General features: G+C 50.8%; 2 protein-coding genes across 2 annotated transcripts; both read left to right on the top strand.

Annotated features, from left to right (window-relative positions):
* The first annotated feature begins 3,884 nt into the window (after nt 1-3,884).
* Nucleotides 3,885-11,446, top strand: KLK9 (kallikrein related peptidase 9). The gene is made up of 5 exons (XM_031659217.1): nt 3,885-3,927; nt 4,092-4,248; nt 7,287-7,552; nt 9,967-10,103; nt 10,538-11,446. The coding sequence occupies exons 1-5, from the start codon at nt 3,885-3,887 to the stop codon at nt 10,685-10,687; spliced, it is 753 nt and encodes a 250-aa protein (XP_031515077.1). The 3' UTR covers nt 10,688-11,446.
* Nucleotides 11,447-11,969: 523 nt separating this feature from the next.
* On the top strand, nt 11,970-17,827 carry KLK8 (kallikrein related peptidase 8). The gene is made up of 6 exons (XM_009195075.4): nt 11,970-12,317; nt 12,680-12,757; nt 13,275-13,434; nt 13,602-13,864; nt 15,964-16,097; nt 17,622-17,827. The coding sequence occupies exons 2-6, from the start codon at nt 12,688-12,690 to the stop codon at nt 17,775-17,777; spliced, it is 783 nt and encodes a 260-aa protein (XP_009193339.1). The 5' UTR covers nt 11,970-12,317; nt 12,680-12,687; the 3' UTR covers nt 17,778-17,827.
* Nucleotides 17,828-19,960: the final 2,133 nt, after the last annotated feature.

Below are 19,960 nucleotides of genomic sequence, written 5' to 3'. Positions count from 1 at the left end.
AGCTAGCTGAATATAGGCACAATAGAAATTTCCCATTAAGCACTGGTTTGTTTGTCCTTTCAGTCACCAATTTATGGAGCATCTAGTATGTGCCAGGCCCAGTGCTGGGTGCTGCGGACATACGTAGGGGTGATCACAAGGTCCCTCCCGCTGCAAAGCCCACAGGAGGTTGATGTACAAAGTCTGAGCACAGAGTCTGGTACATAGCTCCCTTCCGTGGCCTCTTTCCCATTCTGCCCCCATTAGCACACCCAGGAAATGTCAGTCAGTCATATCAGCTGGGTTTGTCATCCAAGGATCAGAAGCGAGGTCAGTGCAAACTTGAAAACTCGATTCATTTTTAAAGGCAACTCACCCATCCCTTTAGTCACTCCACAATGTTTATCGAGCCACGTCTTATGCCAGGCCTCAAAGATGAATCAGACCAGGCACTACCCTCAAGGAGTTGCTAGTTAGCTCGGGGAGACAGGCCAGCCTTACATTCCTGTCATTCGGGTGTCACTCAAAAGTCACCTCCTCCAGGAGGCCTTCCTGAATTGCCCAGGCTAGAGGAGTCCACTTTTGCTCACCCAGTCCTGATGCTCCGTTTATTTTTTTATAGCACCTATTATACCTGAAATTATCTCATTTATGTTTACTTGATAATGGTCTATGTCACCCTTCCCCACAAATTCTGTGAGGGCAGTGATTCAGATATTTGTTCACTGTGATTTTCTAAGCACCTGCATTGTGCCCGGCGCACAGAAGTCACCCCCATTGCTATGTGAACACAACACAAATAGATCAGTGCTGTAACAGAAGGGGGTATGGGGTGCACCACATCAAGTCCACAGGCTGTGCCTGAAGGAGTCAGGAAAGGCTTCTCAATGAGGGGACATTTGTGTAGGGGTTTAAAGGATAAGTAGGAGTTCACCAGGTAGAGAAGGAAATGCATTTCAATCACTTTGCTGTATGACTTTGAGCAAATTACTTGAATGCTCTGTCTTCCTCAGTTTTCACTCTGTGAAATGGAGACACCTGCTTAATTAGACTCTCATGAGAGTTAAATGAGATAGGCTGGGTGCAGTGGCTCACACCTGTAATCCCAGAACTTTAGGAGGCTGAGGCAGGTGGAATGCTTGAGCTCATGAGTTTAAGATCAGCCTGAGCAACATAGTGAAACCTCGTCTCTACTAAAAAAAAAAAAAAAAAAAAATTAGCCCTGCATGGTGGTGCACACCTTGTAGTCCTAGCTACTCAGGAGGCTGAGGCAGGAGGATTACTTGAGTCCAGGAGATTGAGGCTGCAGTGAACTATGATCATGCCACTGCACTCCAGCCTTGGCAACAGAGACCCTGTGTCAAAAATAATAATAATAATAATAATAATAATTAAATGAGGTAATATACATGCAAAGTTTACCTAACACCAGGCACTGATAACACAGTTGGTAAAGGTAGCTATTAAAATGTTCCTTTCTTTCTTTCTTTCTTTTCTTTTCTTTTTTTATTTTTTATTTTTATTTTTATTTTTATTTTTTTGAGAGTCTCGCTCTGTTGCCCAGGCTGGAGTGCAATGGCACAATCTAGGCTCACTGCAACCTCCGCCTCCCAAGTTCAAGCAATTCTCCTGCCTCAGCCTCCTGAGTAGCTGGGATAACAGGCACCTGCCACCATACCTGGCTAATTTTTGTGTTTTTAATGGAGACGGGGTTTCACCATACTGGCCAGGCTGGTCTTGAACTCCCGACTTCAAGTGATCCACCCGCCTCGGCCCCACCAAAGTGCTGAGATTACGGGTGTGAGCCACTGCGCCCGGCATGAGCCACCGCACCTGGTCTAAAATGCTCTTAATAGCAGTTAAGGTGGCACTTAGCACATACTGGATACCCAGTCCCCAATCTCAAGGGCTTCCCTGTCTGGAAAGGGAGTGGGACAACTGCAGACAAGGGTGAAATGCGCTATGATAAAGGCACCACAGGTTTCTGCAGGGGATGGATAGACATTGAAGGCTTACCATGTGTCAGACACCGTTGTGCTCCATGTGTGTAAATGTGCTTAATCCCCACAACCACCCTCATTATTACTGCTACTTAACAGATGGAGCAGGCCGGGCGCGGTGGCTCACTCCTGTAATCCCAGCACTTTGGGAGGCTGAGGTGGGCGGATCACAAAGTCAAGAGTTCGAGACCAGCCTGGCCAACATGGTGAAACCCTAGCTCTACTAAAAATACAGAAATTAGCTGGGCATCGTGGCACACGCCTGTAGTCCCAGCTGCTTGGAAGGTTGAGGCAGGAGAATTGCTTGAACCAAGGAGGCAGAGGTTGCAATGAGCTGAGATCGTGCCACTGTACTCCAGCCTGGGTGACAGAGCAATACCCTATTTTGGAAAACAAAAAACAAAAAAACAAAAACAAAACAAAACAAAACAAAAAAAACAAATGGAGCAAACAGAGAGGTCTGGTGACTTGCCCAAAGTCACACACCTCATCACTAATCACACCTAATCATTGAGATGTGGACACATGTGGTTCAGTTCCAGAGTCCGTGCTCCAAACCATGACAACATAGTGAGAGAACATTCAAGGGGAGCCCAGACCCAGCTTCGTAACCAGGCCTGTGGGCAGGAGAAAGTGGAAGGGATTGTAAGTGCCCAGGGGAGGCAAAGATGGACTCTGCCTGAGGAAACCAGAGATTTCCTGGAGGAGGGAGCATTGAGGTTGGGTGTTGAAGGGTGAGTAGGAGTTCACTAGGAAAAGAAGGATATGGAGAAAGACATTCACTCATTCAATGAACATCTCCTGAGGACTTCTGTAAGTCCTGTTCCGCCTGGAACTGGGTGATGCTGGGACACAGAGATGACTCAGACCTGAGCCCAGCCCTCCAGAAGTTGTCCGCCTGGTGAGAAGGAATGATGAGGAGAGAGGCAGGGAGGATGAGGTGATGGAAAGGACAATGGGGTGGGGGACAGGGAGATGGATGAAAAAGATGCATAGCAAATGTTCTCAGGATTTGGCAAAGATCAGGATGTACTAAGAGAGAGCACAAGGCACTTGCTTCCTGGAGGGTTGGGCAGCTGGGTCCTTGGGTGGTGGAGCTGTGGGGAAGGGGGCAGGTTATGACAAGAGTGGGTTAATCCAGATGGAACCAGATTTCTCAACATTCTAGGAGAGGGCCTTGTCCTTGTGGGAAGAGGCCCAAATCCCCAGGGCAGGGAAGGTTCTACGAGGTGTGTAAACCTGTGCAGCTGCCTGTGGTCTCTGCCTCTCTCCACCTGGGTTTCCCTCAATCTTTCTCGTGTTCTCTCTCCTCCTCCCGCTCCTCCTCTCACCTGGGGTCCTTCTGTGCCTGTACCTCCCTCTCTTTGTATCTTCTGCTCTTGTGTCTGAGTCCTGACTCTGTCTCCCACCCCTAGCCTGCTTTCTGGTGGTCCTCCTGCACATCCCTCCAGCCCGCTCTGGGAGGTTGGTCTCTGCACACCACTGCTTTGTCCAAAATAAACCTGCTGCACCCCAGGACCTTAGGCCTCAAGGATCTTCCTACTTTTCCAGGACACAAAAGATTCTGTATCTTGTAGCCTAAGGTGATGAGGAATGAGGGTTCCCACTCTGAAGACCCCAGAGGAGGTGCCCACAACCTCTCCACACCCCCAGCACTCCTCCTCCATTCAGTCAAGCTCTGGCCCAGCAAGCCACCAGTTCATCCCAAAAGGGGGTCCCCCTGCACTTACCTCCTCTCCCAAGGCCCCTGTCACAGCCCCAGGGCTTCCCCCTCCCCCAGGGACATTTCCCAATCCCGATTAATCACAGGGGCGGCCCCATGAAGGAGGAAGGAGATGGCATGGCTTACCATAAAGCAGCACTGGGCGCCGGGTGCACGTTCTAGGATCCAGGTGCCCAGGGGTCATGAAGCTGGGACTCCTGTGTGCTCTGCTCTCTCTGCTGGCAGGTGAGGCTTCGGGCTGGCTGCCCCTTCACGGCTGTACTAAAGTCATCTTGCTCTTCCCTCCCGTCCCAGGCTTCTGCCTCCTGCCCCCTAGGCTTCTCAGCATCCTCTCCCTGCCCTCCCAGTCTGCTCCTCGCTGACCCCTTTGTCCGTCGTCCCCACCCCAGGGCATGGCTGGGCAGACACCCGCGCCATCGGGGCTGAGGAATGTCGCCCCAACTCCCAGCCTTGGCAGGCTGGCCTCTTCCACCTCACCCGGCTCTTCTGTGGGGCGACCCTCATCAGTGACCGCTGGCTGCTCACAGCTGCCCACTGCCGCAAGCCGTGAGTGACCCGGGTTGGCCACGCTGGGGAGGGGCGGGGGCTGGGGGTCAGGAGATAGTGAGGGGTGCTATAGGCCGGAACTGTAGAGCCTCCACTTCTGATACCAAAAGTTCAACTCTTAGAATTAGGAAGGGTAGCCTCCCAAATCCTAAAATTCTAGAGTCCGACAATATCTCGTTTGAGGAGTGTAAGATTCAAAACTTAGGCTCTTTGAATCCTAGACTGACCCAGAGAAATCCAGAATCGTAGAATCCTAAAATCTTGAATTTATGAAATTCTGCAATAGCCTCCACAAATTCTAGAATCATAGATTCGCAGACTATTAGAATCTTAGCAGTCTGGGTCAGCACTGCCCCAAGGAATTATGATGCCAGTCACGTGTGTAAGTTTAAATTTCTGGTGGACACATTTAAAAAATAAGGAATGAGTAAAATTAATTCTGATAGATTTAACTTGACACACTCAAAAACTTATTTTGACATGTAATCAATGTTTAAATAAGTATGAATGATACAGTTTACTTTTGTTTTGGTACTAAGCCTTTGAACTCTGTTCTGTATTTTACACATATAGCCTGTTACAAAACAGACTAGCCACATTTCAAGTGTTCAATAGCCATAATGGCTAGTGTGATCCTACAATCTTAAATTTATTTATTTATTTATTTATTTTTTGTTTTTTTTTGTTTTTTTTTCTGAGACGGAGTCTCAGCCTAAGCTGCCCACCAGCCTCCCCGGAAGCACTACAGGCTCACCACCCTCACCGCTAGTTTTTTATTTTTAGTAGAGAGACGGGTCTCACCATGTTAGCTACAGGATGGTCTCGATTCTCCTGATTCCAGATCCGGGCCTGCCTCTGCCTCCCAGTGCTGGGATTACAGGCTTGAGCCACCGCCTCGGCCTTATTTATTTATTTTTATTTTTATTTTGAGATGGAGTCTCACTCTGTGCCTGTGGCTGGAGTGCAGTGGCCGGATCTCAGCTCACGCAGCTCAGCCCTGGGTTCACGCCATTCTCCTGCCTCAGCCTCCCGGGAGTAACTGGGACTACAGGGCGCCCCACCTCAGCCTCGGGCTAATTTTTTGTATTTTTTAGTAGAAACGGGTTTCACCAGAGCCACGCCAGCATGGTCTCATCTCCTGACCTCGGATCCGCCCGTCTCGGCCTCCCAAAGTGCTGGGATTACAGGCTTGAGCCACCGCGCCCGGCCTACAATCTTAAATTTAGAGCTTTCTAGATTCACTGAATATTGAAACTCACAGTACTAGAATCTTTGATACACAGTATCCTAGAATATTGACTTTCAGAGAATTCTGGAGTCTTAAACTATTTGAATCCCAGACTCTTAAATTTCTAAGGTTATAGATTTACAGAATTATGAAATTCTAGTCATCTTTTTTTGAGACGGAGTCTTCCTCTGTTGCCCAGGCTGCAGTGCAGTGGCACGATCTCAGCTCACCGCAACCTCCGCCTCCTGGGTTCGAGCAATTCTCCTGCCTCAGCCTCCTGAGTAGCTGGGATTACAGGCATGCACCACCACACCAGGCTAATTTTTTTTTTTTTTTTTTTTTTTTTGTATTTTTAGTAGAGACGGGGGTTTCACCCTATTGGTCAGGCTGGTCTCGAACTCCTGACCTTGTGATCTGCCCGCCTTGGCCTCCCAAAGTGCTGGGATTACAGGCATGAGCCACCACGCCTGGCCAAAATTCTAGTCTTTTTGTCCCAGAATATTAAAATTCTAGGTTCAAGTCTTAGATTTAATTCAGATAATGTTAGAATCCTGGAGTTTTTTGATCCAGGGGAATCTGGAATATTAGGATCTTGGATTCATAAAACTCTAAACCTTGAGCCTCAAGATTGTAGAATCATGGATAATAGGGTGTCAGAATCTGAGAATTCGAGAATCTTAGATTCTAGGCATTCTAATAGAATCCTGGAAGCTACCTGACGCAGGAATCCTCTCTCCATTGCCTCTAAAAAGTGACCATCCATACGGTTCCCATTTTCTTCCCTCTGGGAATAAAGCACTGATGCTGGTAAGAGATGCTGTGTGGGAATTTCCCATCATGCATTGCTCCATGATGGGCCCTCTTTTAACTTAGGCCCGTACATCAGGCTGGGACAACAATGTTCAGGTTTCAGCCGAACATTGTTCCATTGTCTCCAAACAGGAGACATGCAGAGATATGAAGGTGGAAGAGAGTCAGAGGCAGGGGAAGGGTAGGGGGATGAGGGGATATAGGGTTGAGGACTATTTTCCCAGATCCAGAACCAAGACAGCAAGAATGACAGAGAGAGACAGAGACACATATCTCTGGTTCCCCAACCATGAATTTGCAGTCATTAGCCTGCTGCCTAATGTCAGAGGTTAGAGGCTGGGGAATAGACTTGTCGACCCCAAAAGGATCCCAGCTGTCTAGGGCATGGGCCACAAGGGGAACAAGTGGGCTGGAACTGTGGTAAGGGCTTAAGGTTAGACACCAGGAAGACATGCATTGAAGGGTGAAGGATATGATAGACAGGAAAAGCTAAGGCCAGAGATGACCCCCAAGTCGGGGATTTTCCATATCCCATCCCCTTTCACACATATGCACACATATACACACACACCACTCAGACATACAGAGCCACTCCCACAGAAGCCACCAGACCTGTGGGGGCAGGGGTGGGGCTGTTGTTATGTGGTAGGTGGGGCCCCCTGTGCCCACACCGTTCCTGGGGACCCAAGTCACCACCAAGGCTCCAGGTGAGGAGGGAGGAAGGTGGCTCACTCAGCCTGGAACTAGGAGGGGGTGCTCTGTGGGGACAGCTACAAAGGTGGGGGCACACAAAACATCAGAGTGAGGACCAGGGACACAGAGGAGGTGTGTGCCTTGCTTAAAATAACAGTACCCTGGGCTAGACATAGATGACGAGGACCCAGAGAGGGTGTGTGGCTTCCGTAGGGTCACACAGCACCCTGATGGACAGGAAAAGAGGGCTGGGACTGAAAGGACCTTTACCTTCACCCGGCTTGACCTCTGAGGCCTGTCCCAGCAGGTATCTGTGGGTCCGCCTTGGAGAGCACCACCTCTGGAAATGGGAGGGTCCAGAGCAGCTGTTCCGGGCCACAGACTTCTTCCCCCACCCTGGCTTCAACAAGGACCTCAGTGCCAATGACCACAATGATGACATCATGCTGATCCGCCTGCCCAGGCAGGCACGTCTGAGTCCTGCTGTGCAGCCCCTCAACCTCAGCCAGACCTGTGTCTCCCCAGGCACGCAATGTCTCATATCAGGCTGGGGGGCCGTGTCCAGTCCCAAGGGTATGACCTGGCCCAAACCTCTCTCTGAAACCTCTTGCCTGGGATCTGGCTCCCTCACCTCTCTGTCTCTGCCTTTTCATCTCTATCTTCTTCCTTTCTCTCTCCTCTCTCTGTCAGTCTATCTATCTGCCAATCGATATATTTAATCAAATCTAAGATGCTATAATTTTTTTTTTTTTTTTTTTTTTGAGATGGAGTCTCGCTCTGTCGCCTAGGCTGGAGTGCAGTGGTGCGATCTCAGCTCACTGCAAGCTCCGCTGCCCAGGTTCACGCCATTCTCCTGCCTCAGCCTCCTGAGTAGCTGGGATTACAAGCACCTGCCACCACGCCCACTAATTTTTTGTATCTTTAGTAGAGATGGGGTTTCACCGTGTTAGCCAGGACGGTCTCGATCTCCTGACCTCATGATCCACCCCCCTCTGCCTCCCAAAGTGCTGGGATTACAGGCATGAGCCACCACGCCTCGCCGATGCTAGAATTTTTAAGATGTGCCATCATTTTATGAACTGCGAAGAAAGAGAAAGGGGAGAAGGAGGAGGAGGAGAAGAAGAGGAGGAGGAGAAGGAGGAGGAGGAGGAAAGATCCTATTGATTATATAACATCATTTTCTGGAAGACACATTCTAATTTCAGAGTTTTTGTTTGTTTGTTCACTTGTTTGTTTGTTTTTGAGACAGGGTCTCGCTTTGTTGCTCAGGCTGGAGTGCAGTGGTGTGATCACGGCTCACTGCAGCTTTGAACTCCTGGGCTCAAGTGATCCTCTCTCTTCAACCTCCCAAGTAGTTGGGATTACAGACATACGCCACCACACCCCACACCCGGGTCATTTTTTTATTTTTAGCAAAGATGAGGTCTTGCTATGTTGTCCAGGCTGGTCTCAAACTCCTGGCCTCCCAAAGTGCTGGGATTACAGGTGTGAGCCACTGCGCCTGGCCCAGAGATGTTTAAATGTGAAAATACATTCATCTTAGAATGGGAATAAAGCCATGTCTCTCAGAGTCACGGATCACTGACCCGTTAGCCAAATTGGGTCAGTGGATTGCAAAAACAGTTGCTGCCAATATCTAAATTTGTTGCTGAATTTGTTGCTGCCAATATCTAAAACTTGGAAGGTTTTATACAAAAGCCACTTTCTGGATTCACTTGAAAAAGTTTGAAGAACTCACATTCCCAAAATAGCAAGCACTGGGCTGAGTCAATGGAGGCTGCCCCCTTCAGCCAAGACAAGTTCTCTGATCCACTCTAATGGACCCTAATGGCTCCTGTCTCCCTGCACAGCCGCCATCCCCAACTTCCGTTTACCAATTCGGTTTATCATGTCCCTTGATGCATCTGAGTCTGCACTCATGTCTTATATAGATGCACATATGTATTATATATCCATATCCACATCTATACTGACTACACTGTATCTGGTATTTCTATGTCTCTGTCTCCATCAGTGACCATCTTCCTGTGAATCTTTTTCCCTTTATCTCACTGCCTTCCTTCCACCCCTTGAGGTCTCTGGGTCTTTCTCTATTTCTTCCTCTTTTTTTTTTTTTTTTTTTTTTAAGAGACAGAGTCTCACTCTTGTTGCCCAGGCTGGAGTGCAGTGGTGTGATCTTGGCTCACTGCAACCTCCACCTCCTGGGTTTTAAGCAATCCTCCTACCTCAGCCTCCAGGGTAGCTGGGACTAAAGGTGCGCAACAGCACACCCAGCTAATTTTTTGTATTTTTAGTAGAGATGGGGTTTCACCATGTTGGCCAGGATGGTCTCAATCTCTTGACCGTGCGATCCGCCCGCCTCAGCCTCCCAAAGTGCTGGGGAGTTATATATGCATCTCCTCTTGTCTCTTGGCTCTCTCCATGTATCTTTCTGTTTCTCTTCCTTTCTTCTTCTTTTTCTTTCTTTCTTTTTTTTTTTTTTTTTTTTTGAGATGGAGTCTCTTTCTGTCTCCCAGGCTGGAGTGCAGTGACCAGTCTCGGCTCACTGCAACCTCCACCTCCCAGGTTCAAGTGATTCTCGTGCCTCAGCCTCCCGAGTAGCTGGGATCACAGGCGCCTGCCATCATGCCAGGCTAATTTTTGTATATTTAGTAGAGACAGGGTTTCACTATGTTGGCTGGGCTGGTCCCAAACTCCTGACCTCAAGCGATCCGCTGGCCTCGGCCTCCAAAATGTTGGGATTACAGGTGTGAGCCACTGTGCCCGGCCAGCCTCTCTCTCTTCTTGGCCCTCTTCCTCCTTGTCTCCATTTGTTTCTCTTGCATGCTATGACTGTCTCTTTGTCACCGTCTGTTGTCTCTGTCTTTGAGAGTCCTAAATGTGGCTCCATGGGTCCTTTGGAAAAGCTGCAGGGAGGACTCAGGGCGGTGGGGTGCTCAGTGTGTTGGAGACAGTTGCGGATCCTTGACAGCTCTCTTCCCTGACAGCGCTGTTTCCGGTCACATTGCAGTGTGCCAACATCAGCATCCTGGAGAACAAACTCTGCCACTGGGCATACCCCGGCCACATCTCGGACAGCATGCTCTGTGCGGGCCTGTGGGAGGGGGGCCGAGGCTCCTGCCAGGTGAGACCTTATTCTGGGGAAATGAGGCTGTCCTGCCAAGCTTTCTAGGATTTAGGGGAGCAGAGGGGTCGGCCCCCAGCCTTCCTCGGTCAAAATGAGAAGGAGACTGGGATACCTGGTGGAGAGGACGGGACCAGGGCCTGGACTCCTTAGTGTAAAAGAGAAGAGGTCTGGAGCTCCAGACTTCTGGATCTGCAGGAGTTGGCTGGGCGTCCAGAGTCTGAGTCCTGGCGGAGGAGGAGGTTAGGTCCTGCGGGCAGGTGGGGGCTCTGAGCTTTTACTCCTGGGTCTGAGGGAGGAGAGGCTGGAGATGGGGGACTCTCAGATGTTGCAGGAAGAAGGGGCTGGGGCCTTTCTGGGAAGGAGGAAGTGGCCTGTGTAATTGTCATGAGCAGAGTGGCCTAACAGTTCCTCTGCCCTTCTCTCACGTACAGGGTGACTCTGGGGGCCCCCTGGTTTGCAATGGAACCTTGGCAGGTGTGGTGTCTGGGGGTGCTGAGCCCTGCTCCAGACCCCGGCGCCCAGCTGTCTACACCAGCGTATGCCACTACCTTGACTGGATCCAAGAAATCATGGAGAGCTGAGCCTGCGAGCCACAGGGGCACCTTGGAAAACCAAGAGAGGCCGAAGGGCACGGGGTAGGGGGTTCCCGCAGGGTTCCAGGCTCAATGGTTCCTGCCCTTGACTGCCATCTGCCCTGAGACTCCCCTCTGGACACTGAGACTCCGCCCCTGAGGCTCCGCCCCCTCACGAGGTCCAGCAACACACAGTCGCGCCCCCTCGGAACCGAGCAGGGACACGCCCTTCAGAGCCCGTCTCTATGACGTCACCGACAGCCATCGCCTCCCTCTTGGAACAGCACAGCCTGTGGCTCCGCCCCAAGGAACCACTTACACAGAATAGCTCCGCCCTTCGGAACTTTGCCCAATGGGACTTCCCCTCGGGACTCCACCCCTTGTGGCCCCGCCTCCTTCACCAGAGCTCACTCCTTCGTGACGTCAGGGGCGCAGTAGCTCCGCCCACGTGGAGCTCGGGCAGTGTCAAGCTCAGCCCCTTGTGGCCCCGTCCTGGGCGTGTCCTGGGTTTGAATCCTGGCGGGGACTTGGGGGGAAATTGAGGGAGGGTCTGGATACCTTTACAGCCAATGGATGATTTTACAGTAAACGCGGGAAACCGCACCTTCTTTCTGCCTGAGCTGTGAGACGAGTGGAGGGCAAACGGGTGGGCGATGAAGGGCAGATGAGGGCACCGGTACCGCCTTGCAACTCCCCCTTAAACCCCTAGTAAGTCCTGCCTAAAGTCTCTCTCCATCAGCCCTATTGCAGCAAGACTCCTGGGTTCTGCTTGGGTTGGTCTTGCCGCCTCCAGGGGAAGGGGAAACCAGGTCACAGTGCCTCCCAAACCTGCCTTCCCAGATCCCGGACCTCTCAGGGGGCAGCGGGCGGGGCCTGATCCACCCTCTGGTTTCCGACCCAGGAAGACCTGCCTTTCTTCGGTTCCGGGTTACTGGCAGCAGCCCCTCCTCCCACAAAAGATAAGGTTCCAAGCTGCTCCTTTTAAAAGTACTTAGAATTTAGCCCCCAGCTCCCTCCTCCCTCACACCCAGGAATCCAGGCCCCCAGCCCCTCCTCCCTCAGACCCAGGAGTCCTGGCCCCTAGCAGCCCCCTCCTCCCTCAGACCCAGGAGTCTCAGCCCCTAGCAGCCCCCTCCTCCCTCAGACCCAGGAGTCTGGGCCTCCAGCCCCTCCTCGCTCAGACCTAAAAGCCCAGGTCCCAGCCCCTCCTCCCTTAGATTTAGGAGTCCAAGTCCCCAGCCTCTCCCTCAGACCCAGGAATCCAGGTCCCCAGCCTCCTCCCCTCTCAGAACTAAAGTCTTGGCCCCCAGCCCTTTACGTGTCAGATCCTAGAGTCTCAGCACCGAGTCCTTCCTCTCCCTAGCCTCAGAAGTCTGAGATTCCAGCCCCTCCTCCCTCAAGATTTCACATTCAGCCCCCTCCGCCCCTTCTCACTCACACCCAGTGTTCCAGTTCCCAGAAGCTCCCCAGGCTCTAGTGCAGGAGGAGGAGGAGCAGGAGGCGGAGATTCCCAGTTAAAAGTCTCCAAAATCGAGCTAAAAGCCTCCAGAATCGTGTACCAGGCAGCGAGAACTGAAGTACTGGGGCCTCCTCCACTGGGTCCGAATCAGTAGGTGACCCCGCCCCTGGATTCTGGAAGGTGAGGTGCAGAGAGAGGTACTCAGACACCGACATCAGGCCCCGGACCCTCCTTCTCCAGATTCCAGGACCCCAGCCTCAGATGCCCTTCTCTCTCGAGACCCAGCAGTCTGGACCCCGGCTTCCTCCTCTCCCGAATTTAGGAGTCTCCCAGCTCCCAGCTCCCTGTTCCCTCAGACCCAGACATCCAGGACTCCCTCCTCCCTTGGAATGTGGGAATCCAGTCCCCCAGCCTCCCCCTTCCTCCAGAGAAGCCCAGAACCGCTCCAGATATTCTCGGCTCCCTTCCCCGTCCCCAAATCCAGAACTGGGATTTCAGGCTCCTCCTTCCTGTCTACCGGCCCCGCCCTCTCCATTTACCAGACCTCACCATGGGACGCCCCCGACCTCGTGCAGCCAAGACGTGGATGTTCCTGCTCTTGCTGGGGGAAGCCTGGGCAGGTGAGGAGGGTTGCGGAGGCCTCCGGAGGACAGGGGTCTGAAGGTAGCTGTGGTGCTGGGGAGTCTGAGGGAATGCCGCGGTGGTTATGTGGGTGCGTGTGCACGAATGTGAAGAGTATGATATGATGCAGGAGCCTCTGTGGGCTTTCCTCAGGGTGGACAGAGGCAAGAAACAGGTAGCAGCAGGTAGGAGGAGGTTCGGTGATGCTGTAAATTGTCTGAATACCTACAGCCTGTAGGGGGCTGCTTGCTTGGGGGCATAGATTCACATGGGAGTACACGGGGCATGTAGACTCAAGTGGAAGCATGTGGGGGCATTCTGGGGTGTGTGACTCTTGTATGATGACACACGGACTGAAATGAGTGTGCCCGTGTGGCAGCGTGTGGATGCCTGGACCTCCCTCACTAAGTTGTACGCGGAGAACTTGCTGTGTGTCCATTTGAACCCACAGTGGCCTTCCCAGCCCTGGCACTGCCCCCAGAGGGTGGCGATCCAACCCTCTCCCTCCTGCTGCAGGACACTCCAGGGCACAGGAGGACAAGGTGCTGGGGGGTCAGGAGTGCCGACCCCATTCGCAGCCTTGGCAGGCAGCCTTGTTCCAGGGCAAGCAACTACTCTGTGGCGGTGTCCTTATAGGTGGCAACTGGATCCTTACGGCTGCCCACTGTAAAAAACCGTGAGTGGATGACGGGGGCCTGAGGTCGGCTGGGGCTAAAAGGAAAGAGGGGGCTGGGGTTTCGACTCAGGAAGAAGAGAGCTGAGGACTGGACTCCTGGGTCTGAAGGAGGAGGGGGCCGGGTTCAATACCACTGCCTGGGTCCCAAACTATTCCCGCCATTACAGGAAATATACAGTGCGCCTGGGAGACCACAGCCTACAGAAAAAAGATGGCCCAGAGCAAGAAATACCTGTGGTTCAGTCCATCCCACACCCCTGCTACAACAGCAGCGATGTGGAGGACCACAACCACGACCTGATGCTTCTTCAGCTGCGTGACCAGGCATCCCTGGGGCCTAAAGTGAAGCCCATCAGCCTGGCAGATCATTGCACCCAGCCTGGCCAGACGTGCATCATCTCGGGCTGGGGCACTGTCACCAGTCCCCGAGGTAGTGGGCTTGTCCACTAATGGGAGGGAGAGGAGGATCTGGTTTGCTCAGTGGACCCCAAGCTATTGGCAAAGCTTGGTCCCCCAGAGGGAGACAAGGAAGGGAAAGTGATCATGATGTTGAGATTCACAAGCAGGAGTCATATTAGAAGCCTCGAAGACCAGACTGCTAACAAGAGTGGTGAGAGAAAGAGAACCAACTAGCAGATTGTTAAGCAGGGCCAGAAAAGTCTCCTTTATGGCAGAGAGCGCTATCCTATGAGACCTTTGGTTGTATAGGATTTTATATAATCTTAACACACTTGGGATATTTGGACTTCTCAGAGGCCCAGGAAAACAGGCTCCTAAGCACCTTCCCCCCCACCCTCCTCCTTTTTTTTTTTTTTTTTTTTTTTTTGCTGGGGGAGACAGTTTCACTCAATTGCCCAGGCTGGAGTGCAGTGGCATGATCTCAGCTCACTACAATCTCCGCCTCCCAGGTTCAAGTGATTCTCATGCCTCAGCCTCCTGAGTAGCTGGGATTACAGGCACCCGCCACCAAGCCCAGCTAATTTTTGTATTTGCTATAGAGATAGGGTTTCGCCATGTTGACCAGGTTGGTCTCAAACTCCTGACCTCAAGTGATCCGTCTGCCTCGGCCTCCCAAAGTGCTGGGATTACAAGCATGAGCCACTGCCCCCGGCCTTTTTCTCCTTCTTAAACCCAGGAAACCTGGGCCCTAGTCCCCTCTTCCCTCAGAACCAGGAGTCTAGGCCCTTCTTCTCCCAGGCTCCAGCAGTCCTAGCTCCCTCTTGACTCTGGACCCCAGAGTCTGGACCTCCAATGAAGCTGTCCCTTTGGGACTCCAGAATCCAGACAGCCCCTCATCTTCCTTCACAGTGAAAACATTGGGACTCAGCTCAGAGAGTCAAGGAGCTTCTTCAGAAAGTGGCAAAATTGGCATTCAGATCCCTGCCTGCCTCGCTCCTGCTCTGAATGCTTTGGATGAGACAGTTTGCTGCTGTAGAAACACACATGCTCGCAAATCAAGTAGATCAGTTCAAACTATCGCTCTGCGCCTTCTCCCTGGGCAAATTCCTTTCCATCTCTGAGCCTCACTTTCCTCATCTGCAAAATGGGAATCACTAACCAATAGATTTTTTTTAGCTACATGAGGGTTCAGGTTCCATCAGTTTTCTTCATTGTGTTCTAGTGCTCAGAATGGTGCCTGCTACATGGTAGATGCTCAATAAATATTTGTGGAATGGATGGCTGGATCAATAAATAATGAAATGAATGAATGCATCCCTCCTTCAAAGCGCTGTTGGGAGGATTAAATGAGATTATGAGCATATTGCTTTTGGCACGTAGAGATGCCAGATGGAAGTTTTTCCCCCTCAGAGAGGCTTTGAAGAAGTCTATCCCTCAAAAGAGGTTAATAAAAAAGATCAATTCCACTTTCAATCATTAATTCAACTCTTGTTTATTGAGCACCTATTATGCCCCAGGTGCTGTTGCAAGCACTGGATACACAGCCATGAGCAAACTACAAAGTTCTTGTCGTTATGGAGTTGCAAGCTAGGTAGGAGAAACAGACAATAAGCAAATACACATAAAATAAAATATTAGGTAGAGTTAAGTGCTGTAAGGAAATATTGTGGAGCGTAAAAAGATAGGGAGTAATGCAGGGATGGTATTTTTTAATTCGAGTGATCAGGGAAGGCTTCCAGGAGGAGGTGACATTTGGAAGGAGCAGAATTTAGCACAGATTGAGGACCTGGCTGTCTGACGGCAGGAAGACTGGAAAGAGAGGCTCAGAGGTGTCATAAAGGGGCACCTCCAAGTAACCCCCCTGCCCCTTGATTTGAAATTGGCTCAGGGCAAGAAAAAACATGTGAGATCCGAGGGCTCCTCTCTAGATGGAGAAAGCCCAATAGCAGCGAGTACAGCTTTGTTTCATGTGGTGAGAAGTGAGGTCCCCTGTGCAGAGTGTCAGAAAATTCCCCCAGGCAGCTGGAAAACTCCCCCATTACATCCTGGAAAGAAAGGGGGTTCGATCCAGACAGGGATGAAGGCAAATGGCTGCTCTCTCAGGGAATCTTACAACCTCTTCCCCCTCAGAGAATTTTCCTGACACTCTCAACTGTGCAGAAGTAAAAATCTTTCCCCAGAAGAAGTGTGAGGATGCCTACCCAGGGCAGATTACAGATGGCATGGTCTGTGCAGGCAGCAGCAAAGGGGCTGACACGTGCCAGGTGAGCGATTTCGGAGATCTTCCTCCTCACTCATCCCTCATTGCCCTCTAGAGGTTCAAGGCTTGGATGGGGGTGGGGGTGGTAAGGGGAGTGACCCCAAAGACTTAGCACCCGGAGTGGTTGCCCCTATCTCTATGGAGTGGGAGCCAGGTTCAGAGAAGGCCAAACTTTCTCTGAAAGTCACACTGCATAGGGGTTAGGAGCATTTAATTGCTTCTGTTTTCTTTCGAACCTTTACCTACAGGACAGGGTGCAGAGCTGGGGGCTATAGAGGGTGGGGTAGATGTCCAGGAAGGAGAGAGTCTGAGGCTAGATGTTAGGCGAGTTCCCTGCTCTCGTTCCCAGCATTACATCATAGAATTTATGCCGACTTTACCACTGGCCAGGTGATCAGCCACTTTTCTTTGCGACCGGGCTAGAATCCCAAGGCTGGTTCCCTTCTGTGATTGGTTCCTTGCGAGACAATGGTGTCTTCCCAGTTGGCTGGGGGAAATGGTGCCATTGACTTCAGTGCCTCCTCAATGAGCTCCCATCCCTTTCTCTTGGGACTGATTATAGATATAACTCTCTCTTCTAACCGCAACTTCGCTGTTCCTAGCACTTACCCCTGGCTTTGTCCCCTTCCTGGAAGCCCCACCGCCTTTGCCAATGATTGGTCCCTAAAGACAATGCTTTCTTCCCCATGGGCCAAGAATGGAGTCATTTCCATCAGCGATACTGCCATGAAAGCCAGTCTCTCTGGATTGTTCTATAGAGACAGTGGTCTCTTCCACAAAGATCTCAGCCATTGTCCCTTGGGGATATGGGGGGGGGGGTGTGTGGGTGTGTGTGTATGTGTTCACAAGAATCTTGATCCTTTCTCCTGTGTTTGGCAACTGCAATCAATGATGCCTTCACTATTGACCAGGAATGGAGGAAACTTAAGCTCAGTCCTCTACATGTAATCCCTACTGTCTTCTCCCTGGATTGGACCCTCGAGAATTTTTTTTTTTTTTTTTTTTTTTGAAACAGGGTCTCGCTCTGTCCCCCCAAGCTGGAGTGCAGTGGCACAATCTTGGCTCACTGCAGCCTCTGCCTCCCGGGTTCAAGCAATTCTCCCACCTCAGCCTCCCGAGTAGCTGTGATTACAGGCGTGCACCACCACGCCCAGCTGATTTTTGTATTTTTAGTAGAGACAGGGTTTCACCGTGTTGGCCAGGCTGGTCTGGAACTCTTGATTTCAAGTGATCCGCCTGCCTCGGCCTCCCAAAATGCTGGCATTGCCGGGGTGAGCCACCAAGCCTGGTTGGGATTTCATTCTTTCCCCTCTTCTGTCGGTGTTTTGACCACTACCCTTAGACACCACGTCTGTCTGTACGTGGAAGCCCCAAGCCCTGTCCTGACTGGTCTCAGGGGACAATGCTTTTACCCCCATTGGCTACAGGGGACCAGTCATGTTAAAGAATTGGTAAAATGCTGGCACAGCAGGAAAAGGGATGTTGTGGACATCTCAGATGCAACCCTGTTCTCATTCTCCCTGTCTAGGGCGATTCTGGAGGTCCCCTGGTGTGTAATGGTGCACTCCAGGGCATCACATCCTGGGGCTCAGACCCCTGTGGGAGGTCCGACAGACCTGGTGTCTATACCAACATCTGCCGCTACCTGGACTGGATCAAGAAGACCATAGGCAGCAAGGGCTGATTCTGGGATAAGCACTAGATCTCCCTTAATAAAACCAGCCATCTCTGGTTCCTCGCCTGTCTGTGTTTTGGCCCTGCGGGGAGGGCTGGATGGGGATCCGGAGTTGTTCCTGCTGGCAGGCTAGGTGGGGATCTGCAGAGACCAAGTTCTCATGGTCACTTTGGCCATCACCACTGCCTAAAGTGATCCCTCATTTTCCTGGAAGAACTTGGGTAAGAGCTTTATTTCACGGGAGAAAACACACAGGTTTTCAAACATTCAGTGGGTTGGTATGTGAAAGACAGTTTTGAAAGAGTTTGTGTTTAGTTTTCCTGAGCAAAGTGTTCGAAAGCTTTGGAGGTAAAATTTTCCACGTTTAAAAAAATAATTGGCCAGGCACGGTGGCTCAAGTCTGTAATTCCAACACTTTGGGAGGCCAAGGCAGGTGGATCACCTGAGGTTAGGAGATCGAGACCAGCCTGGCCAACATGGCGAAACCCCGTCTCTACTAAAAATACAAAAATGAGCCAGGTTTGGTGGTGGGCGTCTGTAAACCCAGCTAACTCAGGAGGCTGAGGCAGAAGAATCGCTTGAACCCAGGAGGCAGAGGTTGCAGTGGGCCGGGGATTGTGCCATTGTACCCCAGACTGGGTGACAAGAGCGAGACTCGGTCTCAAAATAATAATAATAATAATAATAATAATAGTGCCAGGTATGGTGGCTCATGCTTGTAATCCCAGTACTTTCACAGGCTGAGGTGGGAGGATCACTTGAGCCCAGGAGTTCAAGACCAGCCTGGGCAACAATGTAAGACCTCACCCCTATTTTATTTAAAAAATAATAACAAAAAAGGAAAGAGAAAAAATTGTTAGATATGCATAGAAAAGAGTGCAGAAAATATATGAAGAGCTTAAATATTCACAAATGAACAACCATGAAACCACCACTCGGGTCAAAAATCTTGAGAGCTCCCAAAAGTCCAGATAGAACTCTTTCTCACAGCCTAGAGCCATCTGGTGGTGTCTGCTGTGGTAGAAGGAAATGAGTGGTGTGTGCAAATTGAAAGGGCATTTTGGGAAGTTTTCATTAAAGCAAAGGCTTAACATAACTTGTTTTAGGGAAAGATGAGTGTGAAGGAGGTAGTTATTACAAGGATATAAATAGTCACTCTCCTAGTGGTGCAGGTCAGGTGAGCCCAAAACTGGAGCACCGCCCAAAAGTAGCAGAGGCACTGCTCCTTGCAGAGCAGGGCTACCCCATAGGCATTGAGCACAAAGTAGCAGCTCAGGGCCAGTTCTGTAGTCATATTTAGTCCCATTTTCAATTACATGCAATTTAAGGGTTGGGTTATTCAGAAATTTCTAGAAAAGGGCTGGTAAATTCTGAGTGTTGTCATGGCAATGGTAAACTGTCATGGTGCTGGTGGGCACATCTTATGGAGAGGTGCTTTTGGTGCCTTTTCCCTGTTCCAGCAGTCTTCAATCTAGTCCAGAGTCAAACCCCGCCTCCTCTTTCACTAGGATCTCTCAGATAATAGTCTCAGGAAAGAGAATATGATCCGTCTCGCTCACCTTTTCTTCTTCAGCCATATCATTGGTCACTGAATGGCCAATCATTTGAGCGCATCCCAGTCAGGTGACCAAATCTTAGCCAATCAGTGGCTACTTGGAGTCATGTGCTATGAAACATGGCCACTTAGTGCTATGAGAAGGCAGTGCCCCACAAGGGGCCTGGGTGTGTGAGATACCTTGCATTCATCAATCTCCCTGATGCTTTATGACAGTTCCCCCGTACCAGAAATTCTGAGGAAGTCTTTCAAGCATGGCATTAAACTTCTGATGCCAGGGATGCATTTCTGGGTGGACATCTCCACTCAAAGAATTGTTTTATAATTTTTATTGTGGAAAATTTCAAACATATGTAAAATAGAATAACATAATGTATCTTCATATACCACCATCCAGCTTTGATAATGAATGCAAGGTCTGGTGCAGTGGCTCCTGCAACCCCAGCACTTTGAAAGGCCGAGGCACGAGGATTGCTTGAGCCCAGGAGTTCAAGACCAGCCTGGGCAACATAGGGAGGCTCTGGTCTCCACAAAAGATTAAAAAATTAGCCGTGCATGGTGGCATGCATCTGTGGTCCCAGCTACTCAGGAGGCTGAGGTGGGAGGATCACTTGAGCCTGAGAGGTTGAGACTGCAA

This window comes from Papio anubis, chromosome 20 (genome assembly GCF_008728515.1).
Source record: "Papio anubis isolate 15944 chromosome 20, Panubis1.0, whole genome shotgun sequence".
NCBI classification, from domain to species: domain Eukaryota; kingdom Metazoa; phylum Chordata; class Mammalia; order Primates; family Cercopithecidae; genus Papio; species Papio anubis.
Note: the sequence above shows the minus strand (reverse complement) of the source record. Positions and strands in the feature narration are given on the sequence as shown.